Here is a 10,594-nt window from a genome sequence, read left to right on the forward strand (position 1 = left end):
CTGCTCTGATACCATTTTCAATGGGGTATCAGCCATGGCTAGAGTTTGGAGAGAATATAGAAGATGATGAGGAGAGTAATTCACGTTTATTTCTTGATGATTTTTCCTTCTCATGTATGACCCCTTATATAGGTATTATAATGATGTGTACAAGGAAATGTATCAATCTATTTACTAATGAGATCAATCTATTCCCTAATTGCATCAATCTATTCTTGGGGTATCATTGTGATTGATTCCCCATAAGTACGCATCAAGATACTATGAATAATAAGCAATACTGTACTTAAAATATATTTGAGCACAATACATGCCATGTAGTAGTATTTTACTATTAAAATACAAAGGTTATTATTTTTTTTCATTTAAAATAGGAATTCTTTGCCTCTTCCGCCACCCAATCAGCCGCCGCATCCGAACCGAAGCCGGCTCTTTACATCTGCCTCTCATCGACATCGAGCTCATCAAGTATGTGTGGCGTGCCCGTACCCGTTTCAATGTATTGCCGCCGAAAATTTCATCCATAACACTAGACCTATCCCCGTACACTTGCCTGCAAGGAATGATGGAAACCTTGTCGTGATATCCTCGTCAAACTCCCAAGTAGCATATGCCGGCAAATAATGTTTCCAATGAATTTATCATTGAAAGACTACTCGATTGTGAAAACGTGTTATTCACCAATCAATAATAGTCTGTCGAAAAGCACCATTAATATGAGATACCAATGGTAAGTCGCGAATGAGTTCAGTAGCGGTTGATGATGGGTGAAACTATGACACACGAAACACATTGTGTATCTGAGCCAATGCGGGTAGATTGAGTTTATACGCTACATCACCAACTTTGTCAATTAAGGGCAGAAAAATTATGCTCATATAGAAAATTAACGATAGGCTGAAGCTTCATTAAAACTCATTCACCAATTACAAAACATCTCTCATTGTGATGCTTATTAGTCTGAGCTTGCATTGAAGAATTGAGTACCGCAACATTAGCCTCTATGCCGCGTAGGAAGATGTTCATTCCTTCCATGTTAGAATCCCCAAGAAGATAAGACGATGGAGCTAACTCATAGTACAAGGCTTCAAAAGGAGACTTTTGAATGCTGGAGTGATATGAAGTGTTGTACTAGAATTCCGCCAAAGAAAGCGACTGGCACCATGAGTTAGGCAGCTCAGTGATGGGGATCATTCATTTGCGGTACTGCAAATGAAATTATTGAATTGCAATGAGATCTCTCCAAAATGCACTAACTAAGAGCATCTCCAATGCCGGCTAGCCAACCGGCTAGCCGATTCGCGTCGCTAGCCGGTCAGCTAGCCGAACCATTGCAGCAGGCCAGCCCGAAATCGGCGAAAAAAGCAGCGTGGGCTAGCCGATCGCGTGGCGCTGGCCGATCACGTGGCGCTGGCCGATGCGCTGGCCGCCATTGTGGCGTGCCGATAGGCCAGCGCCCTATTTCGATTTTTTTTTTTTGAAAACCTATATAAACGCGTTTTAGTTTCATTTTCATTTGCACCACTTGTTTTAATGAGTTTTCTCTCTCTCTAAATTTCTGTACAAGAGCATCATCGAGCGATGAGTAACGCGGGTGGTAGCAGTGGTGGTAGTGGTGGGGATGCTGAGGAGTACGAACGGAGGATGAACGAGGCTATGGAGGCCTACATGAACCGCGAGATGGAGCGGTATATGCGTAGGGTGGAACAGCAGGCGATACCTCGCCCTCCACGGGTTGTCCACCGCTGAGCAGTGATTGATCGGGATCACGTAGCTGCACATCAGCGGCTATATGGCGACTACTTTTCAGAGAACCCGCGGTTTCCCGCAAACATGTTCAGGCGGCGTTTTAGAATGCGCAGGGAGTTGTTTATGCGTATCGTTGACGCTTTGGAGCGTCGATATCTGTGTTTCCGCTTCAGGCACGATGCGGTTGGCAGACCCGGCCACACCCCTATTCAAAAGTGCACGGCGGCAATCAGGCAGTTGGCCTACGGAGGCGCGGCAGACATGTGGGATGAGTACCTCCACATCGGTGAGACGACTGCTCTGGATTGTCTGAAGTATTTCTGTGAGGGCCTGATAAACATTTTCGGTGAAGAGTACCTTCGGAACCCTACTCCCCAAGATTGTCAGAATTTGATGCAGATGCACGGGGAGCAACATGGGTTCCCCGGGATGTTAGGCAGCATAGATTGTATGCATTGGGAGTGGAAGAACTGTCCGACTGCCTGGAAGGGGGCCTACACGACCGGCTACAAGGGAAAGAATCCCACGATGATCCTCAAGGCCGTAGCTGATTACCAACTGTGGATCTGACATGCGTATTTTGGGGTAGCCGGGTCGAACAACGACCCCAACGTCCTCAACTCGTCGCCCCTCTTCAACGAGAAGTGTCATGGCATCGGTCCAGCCGTCTCATTTGTGGCCAACGGCAACCGGCATGATATGGGCTACTACTTGGCGGATGAGATATCTCGTAAATTTAATTCCGTAATTTAATCGTAATTTTAATTCCGTAAATGTAGTATTTCTTGAATTATTTTTATTGCGGCCGACCTATGGCTGGCCTAAATCTGATGTGGCAGGTGGATTTTTAGTGCTGCTGACGTGGCATGAAGAGAAAGTGGCTAGCCTATGGCTGGCCTATTTGCATTGGAGATGCTCTAAAGAGAAATGATGATATGATATTATTATTTCTAGGGTGGCCTGATATGATTCTTTGTACTTGAAGAATTTTAATCCTTTTTATGTTGCACCACCTTGTCAACTTGAAGAGGTTGAATAGGCCTTTCCCTTATATAAAAATACAAACTTTTATATTTTCTACTTCTTTTATCCAACATGATTAAAGATGGAGAAATTTGCAATTGCTACCCATAGTGATTTTGTTAAGATTGAAAAAGCTAATCAGCACCTCACACCCTTTACTCTGGTTTTACTCAGTTCAATATTCTGGTGCATGAGAAGAAAAAGATGAATATAATAAAATATCAACTTTCCACCAAATTAGTGGTTTCCAAATGAACGTGTGTGGAGAGGGGGTGGCAAAAAGAGAGCCTTCTCCTTATCCTCCTAATTCTCATCTCCACACTCCTTAAAATCATAAAAAAATTCATTCACACCCCTCTTAATCTAACCAAACTCACATCTTAAATAATGGTTTGTTGCAAGAAACAATAAAGAGTAATAAAAGAAAAGTAGTTAACTTTTCCCAACCTACCATTTCTCATCAAAAGAGCTTCATCTCACCTAGCATCCTTTTTTACTAATTTGTCACCTCTGCAGCAATGGAGGCTTTCTCTCTGAATTCCTCCATCTCCTATGCTGCCAAGTTCAACCACACGAGGCTTTCTACTTACGGTCGGAGAAGTATGGTCTGCTGCCAAACTGGTAGCCATGCCATCAAGTCTACCGGGATCTCTTCTGTCCTGACAGAGACGTCGTCGGCCTTGATCACCCAAGATCAAGGGATGGAAACCGGGAGCCTAGTCTTGAGCAATAATGCCAAAGATGAGGGTATCGGCATTGTCAAATTTCTAAGAGGGAAGACCTTCCTCATCACTGGTGCAACTGGATTTCTTGGCAAAGGTATCGTTGTCTTTTCTTACCTCTTCAGATTCCTCAGAAACGCCGTTTAACTCCTCGAGCTGTCCCTTGCATGATTTTCAGTCCTCATCGAGAAAATGCTGCGGACGGCTCCTGATGTTCATAAGATATTTGTTGTGATCAAGGCCAAGAATCAAGAAGCTGTAGAAGAGAGATTGAAAAACGAAGTATGGAGAACTTTGCTTTCATCCCGCTCTCTCTCTCTCTCGTCAACTTCTTTTTTCTGTATAACCTTCTGATACGCGTGTGTTGCAGATCATCAATGCCGAGCTGTTCAAGAATCTGAAACAAATTCACGGAAAATCATATCAAGCTTTCATGTTGAGTAAGTTAATTCCTGTGGTTGGAAACGTCTGCGAAACTAATCTCGGATTAGATGAAGATGCAGCTGAGTTCATGACCAGAGAGGTTGATGTTATCATAAATTCTGCAGCAAATACCACTTTTGATGAAAGGTTATGAAATTCATACTGGTTGATGCTCTCATTCAGTTCTAAGTTTACTGATGATCATTCAAGTACTTAAATGATTTATGATCTCAGGTATGATACAGCCCTTGACATAAACACAGGCGGCCCGACTCGACTCATGAGCTTCGCCTCACAATGCCTGAAACTGAAGCTCTTCGTGCAAGTATCAACAGGCAAGTAAAAAGTAGTTTAATCTCATTGTGTAAGTAATGATATGTCCTCCTACTCCTAATAGTAAACAACTTCTAACTAACTTCATAAACTAATTCTAGTCTGTCTACATTTCCATGTTATAGGTATATACCTAACAAGTTTCACACTTTCTTCGTCGGGGTTTAATTATGAAACCTTCATCATGTTTATTTCCATTTTATTTGTAACAGCTTATGTAAATGGACAAAGGCAAGGCAGAATCATGGAAAAGCCTTTATGCATTGGTGAAACTATAGTAGGTGAGACTGTTAACGGAAACCATCAAGTCCCACTTCCCAAATTGAGTGTCGAAGATGAAATAAAGATAGTTTTGGATGCAAAGCAAACACTTGGAGATGATTCACTGCTTCAGGCAATGAAAGAATTAGGAATGCAGAGGTAATCTCAATTTATCATGAAAAGCAAAGGATATCAAACTCTCGTCTAGTCTTCCCTAATTAGATAACGAAAACATGCGTGTGTTCATCCAGGGCTAAGAAATTTGGATGGCAAGATACGTACGTATTCACAAAGGCTATGGGAGAGATGATGATAGATAATTTAAGGGGGGATGTACCAGTAGTTGTGATTAGACCCAGTGTCATCGAGAGCACGCATAAAGAACCATTCCCTGGATGGATGGAAGGAAACAGGTATGTCTGCTGAAGAATTCTGCAATATTTTAATTTAGTTTTTCAACGTTTACTAACCAAAATATATGACCACCAGAATGATGGATCCTATCATATTGCAATACGGAAAGGGGCAACTCACAGGATTCCTTGTCGACCCTAATGGAGTTCTTGATGTAGTGAGTAACCTATATTGATTTCTAAGTAGTTTAAAGACATAGAAGCCTGGTACCTGTTTGGGACTTCAAATCAGGTAACTGAAAATGACTTGCTTTAGGTTCCAGCGGATATGGTTGTTAACGCAACCTTAGCAGCCATGGCAAAGCACGGGACAGTTGGGAAACCAGAGTGTAGCATCTATCAGGTGGCATCATCTGTTGTCAACCCATTAGTTTTCAGGGACCTAGCCAAATTGCTCCACGAGCACTTCAGTTCCTCCCCCGTCATGGATTCGACCGGTACTCCAGTTTGTGTTACAAAAATGAAGCTATTCAGCTCTACAGACGATTTCTCCAATCATCTGCGGAAGGACGCAATCAATAGAACCGGATTAGGAGTTCTGGCCAACCTTGATGGGAAATTGTCCCAAAAGCTCGAATTCATCTGCAGAAAATCAGTGGAACAAGCAAATTATCTAGCAAGTATCTATGAATCATACACATTCTATGGCGGAAGGTAAAGATCAACTAAATCTCGATGTTATCCTGTGTTTCTCCGATGCTTGATACTAATAGTGAAAAGTCGTGTAAAATGGCAGGTTCGACAACAGAAACACCCAGAGATTGATGGGATGCATGTCGAAGGAAGAGAGACAACAATTTGGATTTGATGTGGAGAACATCAACTGGAAAGACTACATCGTTAACGTGCACATTCCGGGGTTAAGGAGGTATGTCATGAAGGGAAGAGGCAATAGTTAATGCAACTTTTGTCACACAAAAGACTTATCATTAGTTTCTGTAGCCAACTGTAAAAGGGTGTTTTCTTTGTCTCTATTTCTATTCATGTTTTATGTACAATCCACTAAGAAGAGGTCGGCAATTTGCCAGTTCATAAAATATTTATAGAACAGTCACTCGTCCGCTTAGGATAAATTGTACTAATACATGCTTTAGTTTCAGATTTCTGCCAAGGCAGTGAAATAATCAATGTTTTAGAAGATCAACATCGTTTAAGACTTTTAGTAGCACGTGCGTATAAGGCTTCATCAGTTCGATTAACAATGAATATGCATGAAGATGATATAACACACCTAAATTTCTAGAAAAAAATGCTTTGACTAGATAGGAATGGATCCTGCAAACAAACTGTTACCAAAATCGCAGTCCAACAAGAATACAGCAACTCTGATTGAGAGAAGATGCACAAGCCAATGTTAGGTATTCCGATTTCTAGTTGATGACAGGTTGAAATATCAGGACAATACAAGTTAGAAAGAAGAGAAAATGGAATATACCTTGGGCCTTCATTGATGGAGAACTCAGCGCGATCAACTTCTCTTGCATACGTAATACAGAGCTTCAGATGAAAAAGGATTCTATTGGAAGAGTATTCAGAATGCGAAATATAACAACAACTTCCACCTCAATGGATCATAATTTGCAATAAATTTTGGAGATGTCTCTATACAATAAGAATATAGCAATGCCAATAGCTTTGGTAATACCCATACAGCCTAATTAATCGTCCACCACCACCACCACTACCCTACCAGGCAAAGACAAAAATAAGTAGAAAGATAATAAAGAAAAATGCAGCTTCTATTATACATCAGTATTATGGCGTTACAATCCTATGTGAAAGAACATTGAAGGTACAAGATCAACAACAGACCAGGCAAGACCAGCATACTGAAGGAGCCTGATGCCAGTATCGACATCAAATGACGTCTGCTTGGAGAACATTTTCTGGAGATAACCCGACTGCTTAAATACATCCGATTTCTTATCGGTTCCATTTAAGTTAGGTATATAGCTTGTTGATCTTACTGGGATTCCCAAAGTATTTGAAACAATTGGAAGAATCCATTTGGCAAGAGCCTTGCTGCAGAACTTCACAAGAAGGATTGTCGGGATTCCTAGTAGTAGTCTACCCACAAAGGCAGGAAGTGCAAGCTGAGGGGAAAATACACGAGCAACATCCTCATGGTGAAACTGATTGAACGTCTGGTGGATTCCTATCACCTGGGTCATACAATTTCCTGTTAATGATACTTGCAAAGAGACTCAAGACTTGAGATAGAAGAGAAGAAAAAGCTGAAAGTCTAAAATGGCAATTTCATCAGGTTGTTTTGCTGATTACGCAAGTGTAAGAAGTAATAGTTTGCTAGCGCGAAAATGAGATGATCTAGCTCAGAGATCCTTTCATGCTACATAAATCCCATGATACCCAGCCAATTCAAAGAGATCTCAACAGATATAACACACTGATAGGGACTCCGAGCAAGGAAGGCCGACAACATCCCTATCACCGGCTGATTGTGCCGATCAGCCCAGCAAGAAGCACACCAGTGTGAAGCCAGCCCAAGAGGAAGAAGTAATTCAGCAGACGAAGACGAAGCACGACCGGCCCAAAAGGAACTTGTCCAAACCAGCGTGCTTCAAGGATTTCGGTCCAAAATAGATTGCATTAATCAATATCTTTTTGTTACCTTTTATTGTTATTAGTTAAGTTTCGGATTTGTTTGAACCACCTTATCTTACCCAAAAGGTAAGATATTATTAGGTTAGTTTTTATTATTATCCTCGGGTTTTCTTCTCGAATCTTTCCCGAGTAGAAAAGAGAGTCGAATCAAGCACGGTCCGGATCCTATAAATAATGGGATCCTTAGAGGCCATAAATCATTGAGAAATAAAGTTTAGATTCTTTTTCTCATTCTTTTATTTTCGAAAACCCTAGCACCGGTCACTCTTATTTTCAGATCGTGTGCTCTAGTTTTCCATTTACGATAGATCAAGCACACATTTGCAAAATTCACACTAGAAAAGGGAAAGCCACACTTACAATACCCAGGGAAACGCCATTGAAGGCTGTGTGATACTCAAAACTTGGTGTTGGAACTTCAGGAGTGGGGTATGCAAACAGTAACAAGAAGCATAAGGCGGCCCAGAAAGATACAACTGCACAGAGAGAGACCCAGTTCTTAAAATTTTGAAAGAACAGGGACAACATAGGTCCATCATCCAAGCAGTAACTTTACAACTGAACATTTGCTAAAATCATCATTTTTCTATATATTTTTCTCTATCTCCATTATCTGATGTTAACCTCTGCTCCATTTTTGCAAGGATATATATTCTTGCTTTTAAGGAGCTTGCTAGTAATTTCCTCAAATCGATTGGTGCACATGAATGCTCTGGAAAAGGGATTCATCACACTTACCATTTTGACCAGAAACTACAAAATTATCTATGTATTCTGACACAGAGAGCCAAAGTGCCAAGATTCCTAGTCCCAAAGCCAGACCACCAATAATATCAATCAAGCTGTGCATTCCGAGGTATATCCTTCCTGGCAATGTAATAAAGGACGAAGGAAAAAGGTCAAGCATATATGTTAGCGTTTGAACTTCGTGGCAGAATTGAAAAGGAGAGAAGAATGAAAAGCGTGTTTGGTCCCCTTCAAACATAAACTGCCCTAAGACTAATAGTTGCCTTGAATTCTCATTGTTTGATGTACAGCAAGCACCTATCCATATAAACGTAAATAATTGATTGAAGGAAATCTCTCCAAATGATGTTGTGATCTTTTAATAGGAGTAATTGAAGATTTTCAACTATATGACAAAACATTACAAATTTCACACAATATTTAGAAACTTACCAAAACCAATGAGACCAACAACCAGACAAGCCAGAATGATTCCAGCCACTCTAATGGAGAAATCATTACTTTCACTGTAGTCAAGAATGTAGTGTAAAAGGTACCTATATAAACACACAATGAGATTTAGCCAGCAGCAGATAGCCAACCTACGAGGCGTTGGCATGTGAACATGTAAAATTGACTTTTAGATCAGACTCCAGAGAAAATAGTCAGCTACATATTTGAGAATCAGAACATATCCCTTTCTACTTTTTCCTAAGTTAGCATCAGGACAATTTAAATGACAAAATGCAATACTTAGGGGGCAGATGCGAGAAAATCTCAATACCCCGATAAGCAGACAGTATTAAGAGTGTGCGACGAAGGGAATCCGTATTCCATTGCATTATCTTCCTCATCCTTGGTGGCTGTTATTCTTCTGACAGGTGGAGTTTGGGGTCTAGGTGCTGAAACCACATCCTATAAGCAAGCACATAGTCATGAATTGAATCAGAAACAGCACCACAAATGATAAAAAGCACATCTAATTTTATGGATAACAAAACAAGTTACCTTTATGCAGTTTCCAGTATAATCACAGAAAGCTATCAAGAGTGTCATTTGCCTAGCCAATTTGCAATGCCCAGTCTATATATAACACAAAACCAAGAGCATTAGCCCCCAGGAAAGGAACTTTTCACAAAACCAACAGCCAATTTTTTGCAATTCTCTCAAATCACTACATAAATACTCAAATCAGATACACACAACCTTGCATATAAAGGGGCGTGAGAGAGCTTACCCAGAAAAGCAGGGGAAGAAAGGCAGTATAAAAAGGTACTGAAACAACACAAGATAACCCAGAAAAAAATGCATCCAAACATCTGTGCTGGTATTTCTGCAAAAGCCCAGAAAAAAATACAGTAAAAATACAATCTTTAGCCATATTTCTTCAAGAAAAACACACCTCAGATAACAAACCTGAATCCTGATAACAATGGGAGTTCCAGAAATCACACGTTGACAGATCCATGGCTGTGTACAAGATCTGAGCTTTTGAGTCACCTCCAACTTTGAAGAAATCACAATCCAAAGTGCTATCCCACATAATGAAATTACTTGCCACCCTGTTGATATGCTTTCCATCTCTCTCCCCTTTCCTCTCTCTCTCTCTCTCTCTCTTTCTCCTGAAAAAACACTAGGTATGGAGAAAGAACAATAAGAGGCGAAGAAATCAAGATTCTTGAAGAATTTTCAAATTGGCTCAGAAATTGTCAGCATTTGATTGTACGCGGTGGACTTAGGAACATAATTTTCATTCGATTACAATAATTTAATATTCGCAACTTGATATTATGAAACAGTCTGATGAAACAACCGAACACAACTTTTGACCGCTTTGCATTTGAATTTTAGCAAAAAAACTTCATTTGCACAAATTGACTCATCAATAATCAATAGTACTACTACTACTACTAGTAATATAAATAACACTTCGAGCTTATGTGATGATTCATAGTATTATTCAATTATTGATTAATAAGTGTAAAAAAAAGATACATCAATCAAGACTGTGAAATCGAGTCTGATTTGCGGTTCAGTTTATATCTCTGTAGGTCTTCAATTTTAATGCATGGAAAGTGAGAGAGACACAAACCTAATTATTTCAATAATTCCAATTTCAAAAAGAAATTGGCTGCTCAATGAAACTGTACTAATCTTCCTAATTATCTAAATCTTAATTTGCCAAGCCTTTTCAAACATAGCAAAAACATATGTTCTTTTCGATTAGCTTTGCATTTTCTTATCTGTGATTTATGACTATAATCTATTATTTCAAGTTAATTGGGCACGAGTCAAATTGTGTTAATTATGCCAAATATAGCA

The 10,594-nt window shown here is 40.1% G+C and overlaps 2 protein-coding genes across 4 annotated transcripts; one reads left to right on the forward strand and one right to left on the reverse strand.

Annotated features, from left to right (window-relative positions):
* Positions 1 to 2,959: 2,959 nt before the first annotated feature.
* SPP1 (Phosphatidic acid phosphatase (PAP2) family protein) lies at positions 2,960 to 10,263 on the reverse strand. Of its 3 annotated transcripts, XR_007174959.2 has the most exons (12): positions 9,689 to 10,263; positions 9,510 to 9,605; positions 9,281 to 9,355; positions 9,057 to 9,187; positions 8,726 to 8,829; positions 8,285 to 8,413; positions 7,907 to 8,022; positions 6,737 to 7,086; positions 6,360 to 6,421; positions 5,136 to 5,423; positions 4,849 to 4,943; positions 2,960 to 3,891 (listed from the first exon to the last, which is right to left on the reverse strand). XR_007174959.2 is itself a non-coding variant. In XM_048114132.2 (9 exons), exons 1-9 carry the CDS (start codon positions 9,851 to 9,853, stop codon positions 6,583 to 6,585), a joined length of 1,194 nt encoding a protein of 397 aa, XP_047970089.1. In that variant the 5' UTR covers positions 9,854 to 10,262; the 3' UTR covers positions 6,471 to 6,582. The 3 variants fall into 3 exon arrangements, 2 of the variants coding, with proteins under 2 accessions (XP_047970089.1, XP_047970088.1); XM_048114132.2 differs by lacking the exons at positions 2,960 to 3,891; positions 4,849 to 4,943; positions 5,136 to 5,423; positions 6,360 to 6,421 and adding an exon at positions 6,471 to 6,610 and having other exon boundaries at positions 9,689 to 10,262; XM_048114131.2 differs by lacking the exons at positions 2,960 to 3,891; positions 4,849 to 4,943; positions 5,136 to 5,423; positions 6,360 to 6,421 and having other exon boundaries at positions 6,471 to 7,086; positions 9,689 to 10,261.
* Positions 3,291 to 6,062, forward strand: LOC125213533 (fatty acyl-CoA reductase 2, chloroplastic-like). Its single transcript, XM_048114135.2, has 9 exons — positions 3,291 to 3,591; positions 3,673 to 3,776; positions 3,865 to 4,064; positions 4,152 to 4,252; positions 4,463 to 4,670; positions 4,763 to 4,924; positions 5,001 to 5,082; positions 5,181 to 5,578; positions 5,661 to 6,062. The coding sequence occupies exons 1-9, from the start codon at positions 3,291 to 3,293 to the stop codon at positions 5,821 to 5,823; spliced, it is 1,719 nt and encodes a 572-aa protein (XP_047970092.1). The 3' UTR covers positions 5,824 to 6,062.
* Positions 10,264 to 10,594: the final 331 nt, after the last annotated feature.

This window comes from Salvia hispanica, chromosome 3 (assembly GCF_029641045.1).
Source record: "Salvia hispanica isolate PSC_SH4W2 chromosome 3, Shi_PSC_v1, whole genome shotgun sequence".
Classification (NCBI taxonomy): domain Eukaryota; kingdom Viridiplantae; phylum Streptophyta; class Magnoliopsida; order Lamiales; family Lamiaceae; genus Salvia; species Salvia hispanica.

Bases quoted from the DNA above. Each gene is read 5' to 3' on its own strand.
- SPP1 (XM_048114131.2), bottom strand. From the start codon at position 9,853: ATGGAAAGCATATCAACAGGGTGGCAAGTAATTTCATTATGTGGGATA. The intron at 8,830-9,056 runs GTATTGAGATTT...GTGTTTATATAG, and splicing joins AATACTGTCTGCTTATCGGG to GTACCTTTTACACTACATTC. The intron at 7,087-7,906 runs GTAAGTGTGGCT...TGTATGACCCAG, and splicing joins ATGGCGTTTCCCTGGGTATT to GTGATAGGAATCCACCAGAC.
- LOC125213533 (XM_048114135.2), top strand. From the start codon at position 3,291: ATGGAGGCTTTCTCTCTGAATTCCTCCATCTCCTATGCTGCCAAGTTC. The intron at 4,065-4,151 runs GTTATGAAATTC...TTATGATCTCAG, and splicing joins AATACCACTTTTGATGAAAG to GTATGATACAGCCCTTGACA. The intron at 4,253-4,462 runs GCAAGTAAAAAG...TATTTGTAACAG, and splicing joins CTTCGTGCAAGTATCAACAG to CTTATGTAAATGGACAAAGG.